Below are 22,344 nucleotides of genomic sequence, written 5' to 3'. Positions count from 1 at the left end.
CTTGTTTGTCTGTGTAAATCCCTCCTGTAGGATGTTAACATTGTTTGAGGGCTCAATGACTGTACCCAGTTTGCAATCATCAGTAAACTTTGTTGACTTATCTTTAATGATTAGCTAATACTTTACCAGAAAACCACAATTTTATGAAAAACAGACCAAAAATAAGAGGCCAAAGTCTGGACATACTGTGAAAATCTGTACAGTTGAGAAATATGTCTGATAGTTCTGAAAGCTTTTTTCACAGAATGTGTAACACATCAGTAGGAAGCACATTTGTAAGAGGCACTGTACAACAGTAAATGTTACTTTTACTGAAGCTTTTCAAAATTAGCACTACTTCTCGGTCCTTCCATTTTAAGTGAATGGAACTGTGATGTGACAGCCCAGGCATAGGCATTGTAATCTCACGGTGGATTATGGGGAAGATTTAACTTTAGAAGAAAACAAACTCTCATCAGGATGTCTGCCCCCCAAGAGGGTATTCAGGGTTAAAACACAATAAAAATAATTAATAGTGACTATAGCTCTCTGGTGCATAGAGATTTGCAATGTGCAGAACTTCAAGAAAATATTTTTTTTCTCCATAGTAGTCCTTTAAGTTGGGAGCTTGTCATATTCTGTTATCACATGTGGAATCAAGGGGGTTGCATGAGCAGTCCATCACACTGGAAAATATGAAAAGTGGAAAACTAGGTTACGTGTAGCTTTAACCATCCTAGCTACAAGGACTTTTCACTGACCTACAATTTATACTCCAGGAATTTTGCAGACATCAGCTCATTGAATATATACCAGTTCCTCAACATTATGCTGCAGAATATGAAAGCGCATATAGAGTTTCCAAGGACTGCAGAGGAGAGTAGCATCTCTCTGAAGGTGTTTGACAACATTAGGAATGCCACTTGTCAGTGTTTTTGTTTTTCTGATAGTCAGGAACTCAGGATCTCTGTCAGGAAGTACAGATTTTGTGAGAGAGTTCCAAGTCATTCTGAGAGCTAACATGTTTTAGAAGTGTATTTCCCCAAATGTTTAGTGTTTCTCTTGGATTTATTTACTTATTTTATTTAAATTATTTTGTCAGAATAGTCTTTTGTTTGTTTCGGCTCTCAACCAATCAGGGACAAATTTAGAAATAATCAGGGACAATCTGTGTCACTTTTAGAATATTAACACTATTAAACTAAAACATTGACAGATTAAGTTAATGTGAATTAATATACATTTTCTGAAGTAAAAAAACTAACTTAATTATTGTCATTATTTATTATGGGGCATTCAAAACTTTTCTCCGAAACACAGCAGTGTTAGGAGGGAACAAAAAGTACAGAGCTAAAATTTGAGAGACAAAATCAGGGATGTCCCTGTAAATCGGTAACAGTTGAGAGGCATAAGTCTGGCATCCTATGTTATGTGAAATTAAACAATTAACAGGTGGTTAGACTAATCAAATGAATCCTCTTTTAGCCGGTTAGCTAGGGTAAAACTATTCCCGGCTCCACAAAGTCTCCTCTTCAATTTTTCCCTTGGAACTAGACAAACTTTCAACTTAAGCACTCAAGCCATTCATTTCTCAGCCTGGCACTTGCTCAAAACTTATAGCAAGCACTTATAAACCCTAGCACTGGACCCTCCTGTACAGTCGGACAAGGCTCTCTATTCGACCTTACCAGCCATCTAGTAAAACAGTTCACTGTACCTATCCAGGCATGTCCAAAGGGCAGTTTCAGGTGTACTCTCCAGTCCAACTGGTGAATCTGGGCATTTTGAGGCAATGTTACAACTGCCTCATGTACACAGACAACCCTCCTCCTCCTACCACCAAACACTAATACATGCGAGAGATGCAGTTATACAGCCAAACTAGAGGCTAAGCTGTCTCAACCCAAGACTGGATAAGACAGTCAAGAGGAGAAGGGAAATACTTGCATCACACCACCAGTCTTACATAGACCCATTAAACCAGCACCGGCAAAAAACACACATAAATACATGGAAACATACTCGGCGGCTCTAAATAAAAATTTGCAAAACCAACAGAGACCTCCAAAACAAACATCCAAGCAACCTCCACTCCCCAACACAAACCATGAAACACATACTTCACAAAACCAGTGTACCATGCAATCACAGCCCTTAAGGCAAAATAACATACTCAAAATACTAGTAATAGGTGACTCTATAGTCAGGCACACTGATGTCCCACTCACTAGGCTGAATAAGGAGAAGGTTACTGTTAGCTGCCTGTTGGGTGCCATGGTCCACCAGATAACACAAGCACTCAGGTCACACCAGAACAAGTACAAATATGACTCTGTCATTGTCCATGTTGGTGTGAATGACCTGAGCTGTACCTCCCTGGACTACATGAAAAGAGACATGGAAGAGCTCTCTGATCACGTAGCCCAGGCTGGTATGACCCTGACCTTGAGTAGCATCCTGCCCTCACCAAGAATGATACCACGGTATAAAGAAAAAATTCTCGATTTCAACAATGGGCTAAGTTTCTGGTGTCATTCAAAGGGGATCCAGTGTCTGTCTGCCTGAGATGACATGCTCGACAAGCCACGCTGCTTCGCTAGAGATGGCTTGCACCTGTCACCCTTAGGCTTTCGAATACTTACCAAGGCTCTTGCCACCCCCATAGTGCCTCTTTTAGGCAAGACGCAAAAGACAAACCCACCGACATAAATAGCACAAGTAACAAAAAACTGAGGGTATTGCTACTCAATGCCAGAAGTCTAAACCTCAAAATGCACGCACTCGAGGCACTCCTCGGTATGGAGAAAATCGATATATGTGCAGTAACAGAAACCTGGTTTAAGGCTCCAGAGAGCACCCCAGCACTACCAGGCTACAACTCATACCATTCATTTCGGCCACAGAACCCAAACCGAAATACAAAAGGCGGGGAAGTATCCATATTCATCAAGGATACCCACACCTCCAGGTTAGTGGCACAGCACAATGCTTCAGAGATCATCCACGAGCAACTAACAATGGGCAGAACTGCAATTCAAATTGTAGTTTGCTACAGATCACCCACCATGTCCCAGGACCCCCATTCCGCATTTCTGGATTCACTGGGAAACATAAAGGTCCTACCAAACACCCTAATATTGGGTGATTTCAATTACCCAAACATTAACTGGGAGAACTACTCAAGTACTAACTCCCTTGCCCAACTTTTCCTAGAATTTATAAACTCAAATGCCCTGGTTTAACTGGTCAACACTCCCACCAGAGGTGACAACATATTGGACCTGGTCATCACCAACATGGGTGAACAGTGTTTCACACCAGAGATCAACCCCTCGCTGGTTATATCTGATCATAAACAAATCACTTTGGATATCCATATTCCGTCCCCACCCCCGGATAAGAAAGCCACCGTGAAAAACTTTTCAAAAGCAAACTTCACATTACCTAAGACCAGGGTGGAAAGTTTCAAAGCCCCCATGCTGAAGGATAACACTGTCCAAGCTGCAAAATCCTTTACTAATGCATTCTACGGGCAGCTACAAGAATGCATGGATCATGCCATCCCAAGCAAAACCAATACTCACTCCTCCAAGAAAAGGCAACCAGTCTGTTGGACTCCTGCCATAAACAAGCTATACAATAGAAGGAGGAAACTAGTATAGAAAAGCGTAAAATCCCAAGAAGGGAAGACATCCCTGATCAGTATCAGCAAGAAACTATGATCCCTCATAAAATCATCCAAGGCGAGCTTTGAAACAAAAATTGCCAAGGACTCCAAAGAAAACCACAAGGCATTCTTTAGCTATGTCAAGAATCTAAGTGGCAATGCTCAGATCTGCTCGGAGTTAGTGCAGAATGGCACAAAATACACTGAACCGACATATATCATCAACATCCTGGCAGACAGGTTCAGCGCAAACTTCACCCCCCTCTCACCCCCAAAAGGGCCCATAACCATACCAGAAGAATGTAGAGTCCCCGAAATCACAGACACTCAGGTTAAAACAGCCCTCTCCAAAGCCAAAAACACAGTATCAATGGGACCAGACAGTGTCCCAGGCTGCGTCCTACACAAGCTGAAAGATGATCTAACCCCTTACCTAAAGTTCAAATTCAGCCTCTACACAGGCTACATACCCATAGAGTGGTGCACAGCAACGGTTATTCCGCTCCACAAAGGTGGAGCCACAACAGACCCCGGGAACTATCGCCCTATAAGCCTGACAAGCTTGGTCTGCAAGGCTATGGAGCGCATCATCATGGAACTCATTAACAGAGACATTGGGAACCTCCAAACACTGGATCCTATCCAGTTTGGCTTTGTTAAGGGCAGATCATGCCTACTAAACCTGGTGGACTTCTTTGAGACAGTTACTAAGGCTATAGACGAGGGAAAGGTGGTGCACACAGCCTACCTAGACCTCGCTAAAGCCTTCGACACCATTCCCCATTCTGGTATTATAGACAAGCTTACCAGCCTGAACATAAACCCCTACATCACAAGATGGGTTGCCAACTGGCTCACGGACAGAACCCACATGGTGAGAGTTGCGGGAGCTAGGTCCGACTCTAAACCAGTTACAAGTGGAGTTCCCCAGGGCTCAGTCCTAGGACCCCTCCTGTTCGGCATATACTTCTCAGAGGTACAGGCAAGCACAGGTCATATGGCTGACCAAGTTCTCAGACGACTGCAAACTAGGTGAGATAATTGACTCTCCGGCTGACACAGACATCCTCCAAAAGGGTCTCACTGAGATGGATACCTGGTGTCAAAATCATGGCCTCAACCTAAATGCCAAAAAGTGCATAGTCATCTCCTTTGGAAAAAACAAATTACCTACAAAGTACCACATATGTGTAGTCCCCTAAATACGGAAGACATAATAGGGGATCTGGGGACCAAAGTAGATAGTAATCTCACCTTTGATAATCACATTGCCAAAGTGGTTAGAAAATCCTTCTATGTGGCCCACCTAATCACAAAAGGGTTCTCATCCAGATCAAAAGAGGTCACTGTGCCCCTCTACTCATCACTCATCAGACCCATCTTAGAGTACAACGCCCCGTTTGGGATGTACCTTACAAGACACCTGCAACAGCTGGAAAGACGACAGAAGTACCTCACCAAGAGGATCAATGGCCTCAAAGAGATGCCCTATGCAGCTCGACTGAAGAAACTCCAGTTGTACTCGGTTGCATACCGCCTACTCAGAGGTGATCTCTGCCTGACATACAAGGCCATGTCCAACCCAGAATTGATGGACATGCTCCACCTAAAGAAAACCATATCCCCTCGAGCCACAGGGATCTAAACCACACCACAACAATAAATGGGACGTGCTGGAGGGATAGATTCCTGTCCCAGAGACTTCCCATGCTTTGGAACAAGATTCCAATCTACATTAGGCAGAGCTCCTCGCTAACACTCTTCAAAAGAAACCTTGACGAGTGGATGGGAAACAGAAAGTTTACCTCGGGGATCACTTCAGTGGCTCTGCTGGACAGAGGCACAGGGAACTAATCTAAGGGGATGGAGAAAGCCAACACATTCTGGCTAGGCGTATAAATGCCTTCAGGCAGATAGCCTAGTACCCACCTATGAACCTATAATGCATCTTAGAAGCCCTCAAAATACTGAACATTTTTTATAAATGAGAAACAAGCTAAACTTCTTTGGTCCGCTGTAAACTTGTATGTTTCCTGTTGTAAAATTACATTTGCCTTCAATATAAATAATATTATAGATATGAATAAAGCCTGGATTCAGGAAAAATTTAAAGTACACATCACCGTAAACAGTGTACACATAATATGCACTCTTGTTCATGTCCTCATTTCCTCAATACGATTTTTAGAACCCGCTGCTTATCTAGTGAAATCCATGCCAGTTGTGAAAATATTGCAAATAACTTAATAGGTGCAGTTTATCTGTCGCATTTAACATTTATTTTTTACCGTTTTTTTCCCCAAAACTGCTGCTAGCATGATTAGTAAAGTTGAAAGAAAAGTACTGTGCAGGTACTTAGTGAATTGGTATTTGTTTTTTGCCTTTTCCAAATGTGGCAGCCCTATTGATTAGACGTATCTACTTGCCAAAGGCTTAGGCTTTGTACACATCTCTGATGTCTGCATTTTGAGAAGTACGGTGAGTACCGTGAGGATGTGTAATGAGTAGGTAGGTGTAGGTCAGGTACAAAAACACATTCCTACAGACCAAGATTACGTTAGTCCTCTAGATTAGGACAAGGAAGAATGCTGGATTAAATTCAGAATAAATGGAGCTCAGGAAGCAAAAAAGAAAAAAAAATGAAACAGAAGAGCAAACTTCTGCCGAAAGCAAGTCACTTTTATACAAATGGTTACACACCATGTAAATAAGCCTCCTTGCCAGCGAGAGGCGCACATTTTTTTCACTGGTAGCTATGTGGTAAGTTGACAGCCTCGCATACTAGTGATGACAGCTTTACTTCACCGTACAGTAAATACTTGTTTTGGGGAAAAGTAGTTGGAAGTACTGTGTTTGCTATGTGGTTTATTTATTTCCTTAGTTGGTTGTCGCTGCTCATACAGGTGGCGTTTGTCACGCTGGCAATAGGTAGGTGTCTTGACAAGTTGTTTATGGAGTAAATTGAGCCCCTTGATGTGCGAAAAGGAACGGCTGGTTGTTGGTTTTAGTTTAGAGCAATGTGGAATTACGTTTTGCTGTGAAGAGATAGGATGTTGGTTTTCGGACTACTGCGCAGTATTCTGAGCCTTGTCAAGTTAGATGTACCGGAATGTTTGTAAGGGCAGTGCCCTTGCTTCTGTAACTGTTTATTGTGTGCTCCCTTGCATCAAGGACATTCATGTAGTAAATTGGCCAAGGTACACACCAGATCTTCAGTCCGGAAGAAGTGTCCACGTCGGCAGTGGGTAGGAGTGAAAGTACTGCAACTCCTAGGACAGTCTTCTGTGGAGGCTGATGCTTTCTTTTTTGAATATTCGGGGATTTAGATTGCTTTTCGTAGGTGTAGTTTTAAATTGTGACGTATATTGATTCTAGATATATTTGTTACTGCAGTATCCTCCTCGTGTTTTTTTTTTTTTTTTTTTCTTTTTCCTTGGGGAGTTTCTTTGCCCTAAGTAGTGCAGCCTGCAGGCAAGCCGTTATAGATTTAACCTCACTCAGCTTGTAGACACTACAGGGTGCATTTTAGAACAGGATCTGAGGAATGTGCTCTCCCTCCCCTTTGCCGGTTGTATTTATTTATTGTAGTTTCTTAATCAGGACACTGTGACCAATGGATCATTTCAGACTCAGCCTAGGAAAATACAGTAGGTAGGAGGTATCAGCAATGACGTTTATCTTAATCGTGCACTGCGTTGTTTGGTGCAGTGTCCATGGTAATATCGGATTCCATTGGACTTTGCCACTAGAAGTCTAGGTTAAAGTTTTATGAGGTGTGCTGTGTAGGCATGAAGTTAGATATTAGTCATAGCTGAGAAACTACCTTTTAACTGCCCCCGATTGTACACAGATTTTAGCTGTGCCCTTCATAATCACTCTTAAAACTGAGCATTTGCACTCCCAAAACTTAGCATTTGGGGAAAAGGTGGTGAATTGCACTTTGTAACTCAAATAATTGTCATTATTGATTGACTTCTTTTATTTCAGAAAATGTATATTAATTCACACTCTGTTGTTCTGTCAATATTTCTAGGTAGTAGTATTGATATTTTAAGTGTCCCCTATTTATTTTTGGATTTGTTCCTGATTCTTCGAAAGCGAGAGCTATGTCTAAGAATATCCTCTGGTAATTTCGTGCAGCCTTGAGCATGTGGTTGCAGTGATTTGCAAGAGCTGATACCTAGACTAGATTTACATTTTATTAGGTTGGCCAGAAAAAAATGTTATGAGGACTGAAGTCAGAAAATATTGACAGATACGTAATATTATTTTGTTTGTTTACTAGATTTGAAATTTGTTGTCCAGGGTTGGACATTGACCTTTTTCATGCTTGCCCAGGGTTTCATTCAGAGGTAACCAAATCCAGAAAGAATTTGGTTTCATTGACAAAGCAGAATTTTTTATGAACAGATCGTGGTTATAAGTAACACTCCAAACAGATCGTGGTTATAAGTAACACTCCAAATTAATACCATTAAGTTTCTGTTAAACAATCTGCTAATATAGTAAAGAATCAAAATTAACTATTTGCAGAGTTTTATGACTATATAGGATAGTAGTAATTGAGGAAGATTTTTTTGGGTATACTGTGACGTGTTGGTGGCAGCCAGCCATCCCTTCCAGTTTTCATGACTGAAATATTGTGTGTGTTTTACATTTTTTTTTTGGGGGGGGGGGGGTTAACCATGCATGCATGCATGCTTTTTAACCTGTCTGGAATTTTATTTTTACTCTCCTATCTCAGTTTTCCCTTATGATGGCCATTTTTTTTTAAAAAGCCTCAAAGTTCTGTCACACAGTCACAGTTAATATGCACAAATTTAAAACTATAGAATGAAATATGCGGAGTGCAGTACATATTTTTTGTACTAACATTTAATTGTGCAGTAAACATATGTCAATACTGGATAAAATTACCTTCTTTGATGGTTCATTTTGTTACCTTTTTTATTTCATTTGTATGTGGCGGTGGTTTGTTTATTTACTGCCTTTTGTGTTTCTTCATAATATATCCTTGGTGGTAAGCATTTGATGTTCTAAGACATGTTAGCATGAGCCCTGGAGTAGCGAAATAAATGATTGAAAATGTAGACTTAAAATATTTAAGTCTGAGATTGCTATTTCTCAGAGCATTCTCTTTACTCCATGACTATGTTGGAGCTACTATCTCGGAGCTGGTGTGTATTAATATGGGCTTAAAAACCCACACTTATTTGTACATCTGACAATATGGCACACCTCCAAAACAATTACTCAGGAAGCTTTTTAACAACAACTGAAGCATGGCTTTGTAACTCACAGATCTGATGTTGCTAATCTTTGTTTATTCATTACAATTAGGACTTTGGTTTCGGCCTCGGAACCGATACGACCATTTCCAAGCTTGTGCCAGCGAAAAACTCTCAGCTAAGACCTACCCACAATGCCCCTCTCCTAGTTACTCCAGATCTCGTTTGCCACGTTCCTGGTCAGACGTGCTAGCCATTTCTCTCAAAGCTAAGTGGAAAATTGTGATAGTTTTTCCTCAAAAATTCTTATTTTTTAGTCAATTTAGCCTTTTCTCACTGTCGCCTATAACCTACTTCTATTCCCTACCCTTTACCTTGGTAATTAAATTTCTACGATTGTTGGTACTGTCCTCTCTCCTGTCTTTGGTAGGCCCTTCCTTACCGCTTTGGTATTTTTAAATACCATTGTTGGTATTCTCTCACTTTTTTCTCTCCCTTCTTTTGTTTTTTTTCTGTTAGGATAGCCTTGTTGCCTTACTATGTCAGACAAAGCTAAGTTGGGGTTTAAACATTGTGACAAGTGTGGGCGTAAGATGCCCAACTCGGATGGACACACTCGTTGTGTCTACTGTTTGGGCGTGGACCATATTAAAGTTGACTGTGACATTTGTGTTAGTTTTAGTAATCGTACACTAGCGGATTGTAAAAATAAGCTTATTTTAAAAGGTTTAATTAAGTCACCTTTTTCGAAGGCTGTATCTGGGTCGGAGGTCTCACCCCCTCCAAAGAATAAAACATAAGGAAAAACAGAGTCACTCAGTTCCTGCATCTCCATCAGTTATGGAACTGAGTCTGCTCCGTGCCTCTCTGGTGCCCTCGGCACAGACCTCTTCGGCACCAGGCTCTGCATCTTCTCCCTCGGTGCCGTCTATGATATTCACCCCTATTTCGGTTCCAACATTGGCACCACTGATTTTGGTACTGTCCTTGGATCTGACATTGGCTGCTATGACTGTACCTGCTTCAGTGCCATCTCCGGCCATGGTGCCAATAGTTTCTTCGGCTCCTAAAGTCGAATATCTGCCAAGAATAAGATACTCTCCAACTTGCGACCCTTTTTTGGGGCAGAGATTTAGCCCCTTTCTAGAAAGACCTGATTCTCCTTCAGCAGCCTCCTTTAGATCCACCAGGAGTTTTTCTGAATTAGACCTAGTGCAGATTGTGGACCAGCTTCTGGTAGCTAGGGGATTGCCAGTTCCAGCTAGACCTTCCGACCTTCTTGGCTCGGAATCTTTTACTACATCTTCTCCTGTTTATCCTCCTCTAGCCTCTACCCAGGTCCCAGAGATCTCATTACCGATGTCCACCCCGGTGCATACTGTCTCGGCTCTGACAACAGTTTTTCCCCTGTCAGCACCGACCACCCTTGCTGCTGATGCTCTCTTGGAGCAGTGCTTGGAGTGTCCGTACCTTGGTACTTAGCCCGGCACCTATTTTCTCTGGTACCTAGCCCGGCACCTATTTTCTCGCTGGTGCCGGCTATGTCCATGGCTCTGACAGCTTCCAGTCCTCTCGGAGCTCCTCGCCTGGAGGTGGGCTTCTCAGTGCAGAGTGTGACCCCAGTTCTGAGGTAGTCCTTCTCTGTTCCGGGCTCCCATCCCTCCTCAGGCGGGCCTGCTTTCCAGGTGATGGAGAAGGTCTTTGTCTCTGCAGGTTCGCAGTCAGCACCAATGACATCAGCATCAGAACCCCCCCCCCCGCCCCCAGCATGCAGTTGTCCCAATCCCTTATTTTGGGATCCCGGGCATGGGAGCAGCAAGACCCCCCCCCTTTGAAGGGAACCCCTTCCCTGGAGTCCTCCTCAGAAGATCCCACTGGGGAGCCACCCCGGAAGAAACGGTGCAAGAGGAAGCACCTTGATTCCCCGGAGGAATCTATCACCGAAGACACCAATTGTGATGAGTGGGAAGGGTCCCCACGGTCTCCCCCAGATGGCATCTCATTCAGAGACATTCTCGAAATCCTCAAGCAGCGGGGAGACTGGAAGTCCTCTAACCCTTCTTCTGAGGAATTGGTGTTCTTGCAGGCCTTCTGTGCCCGGTCATCTACTTCCTGGGTGACCCCACCGCCAGATGACCTTGTTAAGCTCATTGTCCAGACAAAATTTTATCTACACCTGAAGACCAGTTACACTGGTCCAAGCAGTTGATAGTTGATTCCATGGTCGTGGCAGTGGCCACCAAGAGGGAACTAGCAGAAGATAGTTCCACTGTCCATCCTCCGAACAGGGAGTCTCGGACCATGGACAGACTAGGGAAGTGGACCTATGCTTCAGCGACCTTCGCCATTCGGTCGCTGAACTATCTGGCACATTTCACTCGCCTCCAAATAGACCTAATTTCTGAAATGTCTTCCTCTTTGATGGGGGTACTGCCTGATGAGGTGCGTGACACTGTCGGCTCACAGCTAGCTACCCTTGAATCCATCTCAAACTCCTCGATGAGTTTGATATCTCACACCACCGAGGGGGCAGCAGCTTGAGCTGCCGCATCAGGCATTGTCATGAGATGTAATGTTTGGATGCGGTTGTGTGACTTCGCAGACCCCTTTAAATCTTCCTTCGTCAATGCACCTGTCGCCGAATCTGCAGTTTTTAGACCCAAAGTATGAGACACACTTGCACGAAAGGAGAAAGACGAAAAGACCTTGTCTGCTGTGGGCATACACTTTTCCAACCCCAAGAGGTCCTACTCCAGGAACCAGAAAGGAGGAAAAAATGTGGTTCAAGAAATCCCAAGGATCTTTTCATGACACTAGTGGTGAGCAATCCCCCCAGGGCAGAGGGGCCAACTCATCTGGAAGAAGCCCCTTTTGGGGTAGAGAGGGTCTGCGTAACCAGGGCGCTAGAGATTCTTTCTCCGGCAGACCCTGCCAGCGCTCCTGAGCAGTGGCCCAATTGCTTTCCTCTGGAAGTAGTCGGGGGTCATTTTTTTTCTGCACCTGCCAGCCTGGCAACTTATTACTAATGATGTTTGGGTGCAGAGAATAATATCCAGAGACTACCAAATACCTTTTGATTTAACTCCCAGACCCGTCAAATGAATCCCCTATGTACCACCCAATCGGAGGGAATTAGCAGCCTTAGAAATAGAAAATCTGCTAAGAAAAAGAGTCATCCAACCAGTCCCACCAGACCAGACAGGATCCGGGTTTTACTCAAGGTTCTTTTTAGTGCCAAAAAAGACAGGGGACTGTAGACCAATCCTGGATCTCAGCCTATTGAACAAATTTGTCAAACCTCAAAAATTCCAGATGGTCACGGTACAGTCCATTCTCCTCTTCCTAGGGAGGGACAACTGGATGTGCTTTATAGATCTCCAGGACGCGTGCTACCACATAAAGATGGAGCACCGCTCCCGGAGGTTTCTCCGCTTATGGCTGGGAGCCAATCACTACCAGTTCAGGGCACTGCCATTCGGTCTCTCGACAGCCCCTCGAGTGTTCACCAAATGTATGGCTGTTGTAGTAGCTCATATTCGACTACAAGGATTCCAGGTGTTTCCGTATCTAGATGATTGGCGCCTTACTGCTCTGACCAGGAATCTCCTAGTCCGCAGCCTCTCTTACACTCAAGGTCTCGCTCTCCGCTTGGGGATTACAATCAACAAGAAAATGTCGGTCCAAAGCACCTGGTTCCCCATGGAGGCAAATTTGCACATAAATGTCCTGGAACTGAGGGCAAGCGTTCCATGCATCCCTACCTTTCTGGGACCATTGCAGTTCAGTTGGACAACATGTCAGTCGTCTGGTATATCAACAAGCAAGGCGGAACCAGGTCTTACCCCCTGTGTCAGGAAGCCATGAGGATTTGGCACTGGACGATAGCCTCCAACCGCTTTCTTATAGCAACGCATATTCCTGGGAGTTCCAACCTTATTGTGGGCAATCTGAGCAGGAACATCCTGATGCCTCACGAGTGGTGCCTCAACCCTGTAACAGCAGATTGGTTCTTCCGATGCTGGGGTAATCCTTGCTGCGATCTGTTTGTTTCCCCCTTAAACAACAAATGCAGAAGCTACTTTGCTCTGATCCCCCCTCAGGGGGAACTCCCGAGGGACGCTCTAATGCACGATTGGCCCCCGGGTCTTCTGTATGCCTTTCCCCATTTTCCCCTCATTCCAAAATTTCTCTAGAAAGCTCAGAGTTTGAGAAGCAAAGTGATCCTCATTGCCCCCTATTGGCCCCATCTAGTCTGGTTCCTGTTTCTATGGCCTCATCTGATTCACAGCCCGTGGATCCTGGATCATTCCCAAGACCTGTTATCTCATCCTCGGGGACTGATTCATCTCATCCTCGGGGACTGATTCATCTGAATCTCCACAGTCAAACTCACAGCTTGGTTCCTCCACTTCCGTTGATTGCCAGGCTGCCTGACATCCCATCTCCTGTTTGTGAAATTCTTCTGGCTTCACACAAACCTTCCACCAGGAAAGTTTATTCTAGTAAATGGACTAGGTTTTCTATTTGGGCCAAAGATCAGAACATAGATCCCTTGTCTATATCTATTCAAAAGATCTTACAATACCTGATGACTCTTTTACATGCAGGAGCCTCAGCATTGACAATCACTGTACATTTAGCAGCTATCGCCAATTTTCATAGTGGATTTGATAATTCTTCGATTATGTCACATCACCTATGCAAGACATTTTTGAAAGGAGTATTATACATTAAACCTCCGGTCAAGCCTCCCTTAGAACCCTGGGACTTGACTTTGGTGCTTCATTCTCTCACAGGTCCTCCTTTCGATCCCTTTGATTCATGTGATTTAAAGTTTTTGTCATGGAAAACCTTACTTCTAGTAGCACTTACCTCAGCTAGAATAGTATCTGAGCTGCAGGCCTTGTGTCAAGAGACCTTACTTGATCTTCCACATGGATAGGGTGTCCCTTCGTACTGACCCTTCTTTCTTGCCCAAGGTCATTTCTGGATTTTCCATAACCAATCTATTGACCTGTCAGTTTTCTTCCCTCAGCATTCTAGTAGAGGGCAGTACCTTTTGCACACCCTTGATGTGCATCGGCAGCTTCATTGTTATTTGGACAGGACTAAATCTTTCAGGAAAGCAGATCAATTGTTTTTGACCTTTGCAGGACCCAGTTTGGGTAAACCTGTTTCCAAAGTGACTTTATCCTCCTGGCTTAGAAATGCCATTACCTTTATCTACCAACAGAGTAAGCTATCCTTACCTTCCAGAATAAAAGCTCATTCTACCAGATCTATGGCTTCTTCTGTAGCATTTCATTCCAGAGCCTCTATGGATGATATCTGTGCAGCAGCCACTTGGCAAGACCTCATACCTTTATCTCTCATTACAAATTGGATTTGGCCTCCAAGGGACGAGCATCTTTTGGTTCTATGGTGCTCAGGAATATCCTTCCTTAGGGCTACCCAGGACTCAAGTAGCTGGGGACTCGGTCCTAATTGTAATGAATAAACAAAGATTTACAACATCAGATAAAGAAGTTATGTCTTACCATAATGTTCCATCTGTGTTGTAGATCTTTGTTCATGCATTACCACCTGTCCTCCTTCTCCCTGTCTGGACTCCTGGTGGACTTTAGGAACTCCTGGTTAGGGTATTTGCTCAGACAGAGCCTTCTATTATTTTTCTATTACTACCTCTATTATGTAGGGGCGGGCAAACTCTATCTGGAGTATGTAGGAGAGGGGCGTAATGGGTATGTCTTAGCTGAGAGTTTTTGGCTGACGCGAGCTTGGAAACGGCCGTTATCGGTTCCGAGGACGGAACCGAAGTCCTAATGAACAAAGATCTACAACACAGATGGAACATTATGGTAAGACATAACTTCTTTTTCATGCTCAGCTCTTTAAAAAAAAAAAAAAGCTAATACCTTTTTCCCCAAATTTCTCTTCCATGAAAAAACAAAATTTAAAGTCCTCTCTCTTGATAGTACAACCATTGCAGTCACTTTTCATAGCAAATTATTAGGGATGATGGTGGATAATAGTCTTATTACGTTCAACCTGTAGGGATGCTTTACAGATCCAAAAAATTTTTCACCAATGCAAGTAAAGCTACACTTACCACTACATATCTCCTTCTCACATTTCTTTATGGTGCTACCATCCTTACTAACCTTCAAGCATCACAAAAATCAAAACCTGAACGATGCTGTAACAATGTTTTTCTAAATTTGCAGCAAATGCCCCTTTCAGGACCCACCCCTGTATAGCAATAAAAAGCCTAAATTGGTTAGAACTACCCTATCAACTATCATATACACATCTTCTTACCACCTGTAAAATTTTCCAGAATCCATCTGCTTGTCCAGTATCTAAGTAGCATTCTACTACACAACATGTTCCTAGACGGTCATTATGATCCATTGACAAAAAACGCCTGTCTGTCCCCAAACCCTTCAAATCTGCTGGGCATTGTTTTTCTCGTACCTTGTTGCTAAGGCCTGGAACTCCTTTTCTCTATCAGGTCAGTGCTGTCCCTCCCATTCTTCAAAAAAATTCTGAAGTACATCCTAGCCAAACGCTGGCTTGCTCAACTGTATCCCTAAATGTGAGCAAATACTTATTTATGCATTATATCTCCTTACTCTCCCTCCTGCACTCACTTCCTTACGTCTATTAATTTCGCTTCCCACTGTCTTTCTTTCCAAATATACCACGTCTGCTTTTTTCTCACTTTGTATTGGAATTCCTGTTAGTAACATACCTTTAATTTCTCTCTAAACTGGCTAAACCTTCTCTAAGTATTACATCATTGTCATATAACTTCTATGTTAATGTAGGCACTTGTATGTTAATAATATTGTGTGATGTTTTGTTTTTATTTGTTTATCTGTGGAGCTTTTCTCCTTGGGTGTCCGAGCACTAACCTGTGTAACTAATGTCAAAATAAATAAATAAATAACACTTGCATCTGTTCTTAACCAGTGCTTTCATTTTATGACTAATTTGGTATAATTATTTAAACTGTATTTTTTTTTATTATTTTTAAAGACTGTAATATTGTTGTTCTTAAAGTATTCTGTAATACTTTAGAGCTTTTCTCCCCAAGCCTGCCCTGCAAATGGGCTCTTACCTAGTTGGACTTAGTCAATAAATAAATAAATAAACCTCTTATATCAGGGGGGTGCATGGGGCTTTCCCCAATGTAGGAACAAATATTTAAAGAAGAGCAACAGTGTTTTGATATTTGCTGCTTTTCTTTATTTTTGGACTTTTTGTGTTCATAAGTGTTTACTAGGCTAATGACCACAAGGGTCTTTTTAAGTCTGGCAATGCATCCCAAATCTCTGACGAGTTCTGATACCCTTGATAAGTGTAAGCATGGGCCTGGGAGATTAACCATTTACAGGTTACTTGTTTGCATAAGAGACATAGGTGCCAAACCAGGGATGAATTTCCAGTTTTCCATCCAATTGTCCAAGTTACACTTGAATTGGATTAGGGAGGAAATCTGCTTCACTTGGATGGGGAGCCTGTTCCATAGACTGGGTAGTCTCTGGGATACATCCCTATCTCTTCAGTAGGTCCTATTTATATCACAGGCAAGGTTTAAGTCGTTAGAATGGGTAATTCTGGTACAGTTTGTTTTGTGGATATGCAGGAGGTCCATCAGAGTGGGGTCTGACAATGCCCTGTATGCCAGGTGTAGATCTCCCCTCAAAAGCCTGTAGGAAACAGAATACAGGGATAGGGCCTTGAGGCTGTCTGCATAGGACATATTACTTTTGACCTGTATTCTTTAGTGAGGAACCTCTGTGGACGTTCCACTTGTTGGATGTGTCTGGTTAGGTACATGCCAAAGGAGGCATTGTACTCCATGACAGGTCTGATGAATGCCGAATACAGTAGAACAATGACTTCCTTGGACTTGGATGCCATACCTTTGTTTATAAGTTGCACAACATAGAATGATTTCCTCACCACTGTAGACGCGTGATAATCAAAGGCTAGGTTGCTATCTGTGTGTGTCCTCAAATCCCTGACTACTGGGTCAACTCCTAAGCGGGGTGTTGTCAATATGATAGTTACCACTGATGGATGACTTCCCAAAGGATACTGTTATGCATTTCTTGGCATTTTGGCAGCTCCCACACTGTTGTATGTTTGTTTCCTAAAAATCCCCTTCCAAGAACATCAAGTCTTGCTGTGTGGTAGACTCGGTCATTCCTCTTCTTCTTCCAGCAAAATGCTGGGATCAAAAAGTGAGTGCCCCAAGAGTCATTGCGTGCCACTATACGTGAAATTAGGATATTTTATATTGCCTCTATAATCTCTTAATGCTGGCCATTATAAAGAGGTGCAGTGAGTGTTGCCCTGAGCCATTTAGGTGTACATGTTGGCATACCTGTCATGCTTAGAATGCATTTACAAATCAAAACTTCATATAATTAGCACCATTGTGAGAGACAGAAAAAAAATAGTTTGAATGTTTTTTTCCCATGCATCTTTGGCTTTATTATTTATACAGTATGAAATCTTTATAAAGAACAAATTATATCCACATGATCAACCAACCAGTGGCATTCCAGATGAATGAATTTCTATTATTACTGTTTATGTTTTCATATTGCGATCCTTAGAAAATAGTCATATCATTAAAAAATATATATATACCATGATTATGTAACATTAATTAAGCATCATTAAGTCCTGAGAAGAATAAAGTCCTTATATTACTGATCCATTTATGGTAATATCTTATGTTTTTGTGAATGTGTTCCGTTTTTAGGTCAAATTTAACTTGACAATCTCAGTAAGATTAGATGTAAAAGACCCTCTAGTGCTGAGTATAAACATAGCATTATACATATAAATTATTTTTTGAACAGCTGTTTGGCAAAACTGGACTTGATAATTAATTTTGTCCGCTCAAATGGTACTGATTATTTGAAAGTTTTTGTGTTTCATGTTTCATTTGTTGCTAGACAGTGAGGGAAATGGAATCTGTCCTTGCAGTTGTTGTTCTGTTGGTTTTTGGAGTACATTTACCCCATAACTTTCACTTCTCCAGAGGAGACAATTACAGGCAAAACTTTTGAAAAATTAGGGACACCTTATTAGCAAACAATGAGCATATTCATTGATGAGGTAGTCAAAAGTTACAGAGATGCATGTTATGCTGATGTTTTACAATAGCGGAATTATTGCCCCAAACAAAACCTTTGCCTTGTATAAAATGTTGGGTTGGATTCATAAACGTTACCACAAAGTGTAAGCTATGCATATACTTAGTGTACACTTTCTGAATTAAAGAACAGCTCTAGCACAATGCTTGTACTGTTTATTCTCACTGAAAGGTTACACTTTAGTAACTAATCTGGCATGTTCTGTTTGTAAACAAACTGTTTTTTATTTTTATTTATTTATTTTTTTTAAATCAAAAATGGTATGGTAATTATTCCAGGGCTGGACCAGTAATCAAGGCGCCTCAGTCCTCACCACTGGCAACAGTGGGGCACGTTCACTGGGAGAATGACAAGTATACACACAGCATTTCCAGATGCATGTCTCTGCATTAAGTGCAATTTCACTTAAGAGCACACAGAGGCCACAGTTAGTCCAGGGCTGATTTCTCCCTCTTCCTCCAGATCCCCAATACTCTCCACTGGCACAACTATAGAGTTGAGATCTCAGTTGAGTGACCAAGCCAATACCTCCAGCACCGTCTCTGTCCAACCTGTGCTTCATGCCCCTGCCCAAGTATCTGACACACACACACTGTTTGAGGCTTGATTTACACACACACACACACACACACACACACACACACACACACACACACACACACACACACACACACACATCTGGGAAAGGCTGGCACAGGTTTACTAGCTATGCTCCCCTTCTGCCCAGACTATGAGGTAGTTTCTACTGCCACCAGTCACTCATTATTAGCTACTTTAAGGCCCTTCCAAGGGTACTCAATATACTTAGTGGTATTAATATTAATACAAATGGTAGTTTGACCAAGAGCAAGGCTATTAGGAGTGGCCCTCACAGTGTTACCAAATAAATATGTAAGTACTCTCAAAACCTTTTTATCTCTACACATATCAGCCACAATGAAATGTTTAAATATATTTAATAATAAAAGAATATGACAATACTAAATATGTATTCACAGTGACATCATGACAGTATGTATTCACAGTGAGATCAGATTTCAAAACTACAGGAAATATTTAAAACAACATTGCAGGACAGTCTCAAATAAATAAAGAAAAATATCTATAAGCTTCACTGTATTCCTGACTGTATGTAAGAGAATTACTGTAATCTAAGAACTTACTAATAGAGCGAGGCAGGTGTGGTGCATGGCTCTTCTAGTTGTCGGATCCAAGACAGAATCTCACTAAGAGACTTCTCAGATTAATATCGCGGATATCTTGCAGAATGGCATAATTTTTTGTCATCTGACTCTAGTTCCCAGGTGAAAACCCTACTGCTGGAAGCTGGCAGCATTTAGCATCTACCTGTAAAAATACCTAGACCTCAGATCTTTGGCACTTGCTGGAAGTCATAAAACAATTGCATTCCTTCCTGCATTCAAGTAGTTCACCCAAAAGACAATGCAGAAAGCTTCTCAGCACAGACTCTGTGTCTCTAGCTGCTTTGAAAACTGAAAGATACCCTCTTTTATTAAGTAGCCTATGAAGTAATTTCATTTCAGCTATTTTCCTAAAATTTGCTGGACTGAAGTTAACCTCCTGTATTCCAGTTTTCACTGTTAAAATATATACATTTAGACAGTTAACAGTAGTGCATGTACATTTCTGTTCTCTTCCAGTAGGGCACACTGTGGATGCATTTCAGACACAAACACTTTAAAATACCTTTTCAACACGCATGCCTGTACAAACCAGTTTGATACACACATGACATACAGTTGTAACACAAGCATCTTGTATAGATCATGTTGATATTCAAAAATGACATGTAATTATTTACAAAATTCCAGATAGCTGTGCTGGCAGTATCTCCATTCATCACATGGGGCATAATAGCCAATCACACATGACATACAGTTCTAATACAGTTGTAACACAAGCATCTTGTATAGATCATGTTGATATTCAAAAATGACATGTAATTATTTACAAAATTCCAGATAGCTGTGTTGGCAGTATCTCCCTTCATCACATGGGGCATAATATCCAATCCAAGGGGGAGAGAATTGGTCATTAGTCACATTTTTCTTTTTGGTCTTCTCCATAGTGTCTGGGATGCTAAACATACCCAGGTCATATGGTAAACATTTTGGACTTTATCTTTCTGTGCTGCAAACCCCACATAACAATGTATATTTTGATTGCAAATAGAGCTTTATTGAGGATGCATGTCAAAAGTGTTTTTAGAACAGATGATATTCTTACGTTTGGCAGCATGGCATGTATAGCTCTGTTACATTTTTTCCCTGTTTCTCCTTCGTATTTATGCACTTCAATTTATGTATAGTCTTTGTAAAAAAATCTTTACCTTGATGCTATATGAACTTTTTGATCTGTGATGTCATGGTGGGCTTAGCATGAAGCTTCCTTAATGGACTTTACTGTTCTTATTGTTACACATTTGAGGGATCTGTCTCTTAAAGTGTATCAGGGCCCCTTTCTGTTGTTCAGTAAAAACAAATATTATTAACTCTAAAATCGCAATACTGTACAGTAAATAAATAAGCACGAGTAGATATTTTTTTTTATTGGCAGCTGTATAGAGTTTTAACTAGCTGGACAGCAGTGCACGCACAGTATGCTTGCTCATCTGTTCTCCTTCCCTCTTGACAGTCTTATTTTCTTGTGATTGGTTAACTACAGAAGATCCATGTTTGGGCAGTTTAACCTTTTAAGGTAATTTGTTTTACTTGGAACCAGCAGGAGTCATTATTTCCTTTCAAAATAACTGCTTATGAATTTTCTTACAAGTCCACCTTTAGTTAATATATGAATCAAAATGAATAAAAATTAATATTTGAAAATATTATAGTTGTATTATATTTTAAACTGTTATGTTGACAAACCAACTAATGTTTTACTAGAAAAACTGTTGGTGTACATTATTTATTGCATCAGATATAAAAAAGTAAGATAAAATGTATGAACAGCAGATTACTTCACTCTATTTTAAGCAATTATAGGTTCATAGGTAGGTAGTAGGCTATTGGCCCTAGGGCCTATATAAGCCTAGCCAAACGGTACCCTGGCTTTTGCCACTCAAGAAAATAATTTTCCTGTGCCCCTGTCAAGCAGAGCCACAGAAGTGATCCCAGGGGTGAATTTCCTATCTCCCATCCGTAGGTTCATAGGTTGGTACTAGGCTGTCAGCCCTAGGGCCTATACAAGCCTAGCCATAACAATTCCCTGGCTATTTCTTCTCACACTATTTACTTCCCTGGACGACCCCTGTCTAGCAGGGCGACTGACGTGATCCCCGGGGTGAATTTTCTTTCTCCCATCCAATCGTCAAGGTTCCTTTTGAAGAGGGCCAAAGAGGCACTCTGCTTGACACATATGGGCAATCTATTCCAGAGTCTGGGGAGTCTCTGGGTCAGGAACATATCCCTCCAGCATGTTTTGTTTATCATCAAGATTTTTCTTGAAGAGTGCTAATGAGGAGCTTTGTTTGATATTGATAGGTAGTTTGTTCCAGAGTATGGGAAGTCTCTGAGATAGGAATCTATCCCTCCAGCATGTTCTGTTTATTGTGGTGACAAGGTTTAGTTCCCTAGAGCGTGTAGCTCCGAGGGATTGGGATTTCAGCTCTGGGTATGACATAGCTTTGTATGTTAGGCAGAGATCGCCTCTGAGTAGGCGATATGCAACAGAGTAAAGCTGGAGTTTTTTGAGACGGTCTGCATAGGGCATCTGTTTGAGGCCGGTAATCCTCTTTGTGAGGTATTTCTGTGGCCTTTCCAGTTATTATAGATGTCTTGTGAGGTACATACCAAAAGGGGTGTTGTACTCTATAATGGGTCTAATGAGTGACGAGTAGAGGGTAACAATGACCTCTTTTTTTCCTGGATGAGAAACCTTTTGTGATGTGGTGTGCCATGTAGAAGGATTTCCTGACTACTGTGGCGATGTGATTATCAAAGGAGAGACTACTGTCCACCTGTGTCCCAAGGTCTCTTATCACACTTTCGGTGTTAAGTAGACTACCGCCTATGTGGTACTTTCATGATTACTTGCAGCTTATTTCATAGCAATTGTATGATGTTGTGTTTTTTGTGAAGGTAGAAAATATCATTATCTTACTATCAGGAAAATGAATCCTGAATTAACCTAAATCATTATTTTTACTGTATATTTTGCATCATTGCTTCTCAGCATGATACATATAAAAGATTTTTTCTTCTCCTTTTCTTGTAACAGCCAGGAGAAAATGTTCCATGACCTTATAATCCCTTCTGTTTTTATTTTTGATCAGATG

General features: G+C 41.7%; 1 protein-coding gene across 1 annotated transcript in view; it reads left to right on the top strand.

Moving 5' to 3' along the window:
• Positions 1-6,411: 6,411 nt before the first annotated feature.
• TEX261 (testis expressed 261) overlaps positions 6,412-22,344 on the top strand; it is a 719,138-nt gene continuing 703,205 nt past the window's right edge. Inside the window, exon 1 of the mRNA XM_044064069.1 lies at positions 6,412-6,574. Within this exon, the coding sequence (XP_043920004.1) occupies positions 6,505-6,574 (70 nt within the window). The 5' untranslated portion in view covers positions 6,412-6,504. The remainder of the gene's footprint in view (positions 6,575-22,344) is intronic.

Source organism: Protopterus annectens, chromosome 2.part2 (assembly GCF_019279795.1).
Source record: "Protopterus annectens isolate FY-2018-M chromosome 2.part2, PAN1.0, whole genome shotgun sequence".
NCBI lineage: Eukaryota > Metazoa > Chordata > Ceratodontiformes > Protopteridae > Protopterus > Protopterus annectens.
Note: the sequence above shows the minus strand (reverse complement) of the source record. Positions and strands in the feature narration are given on the sequence as shown.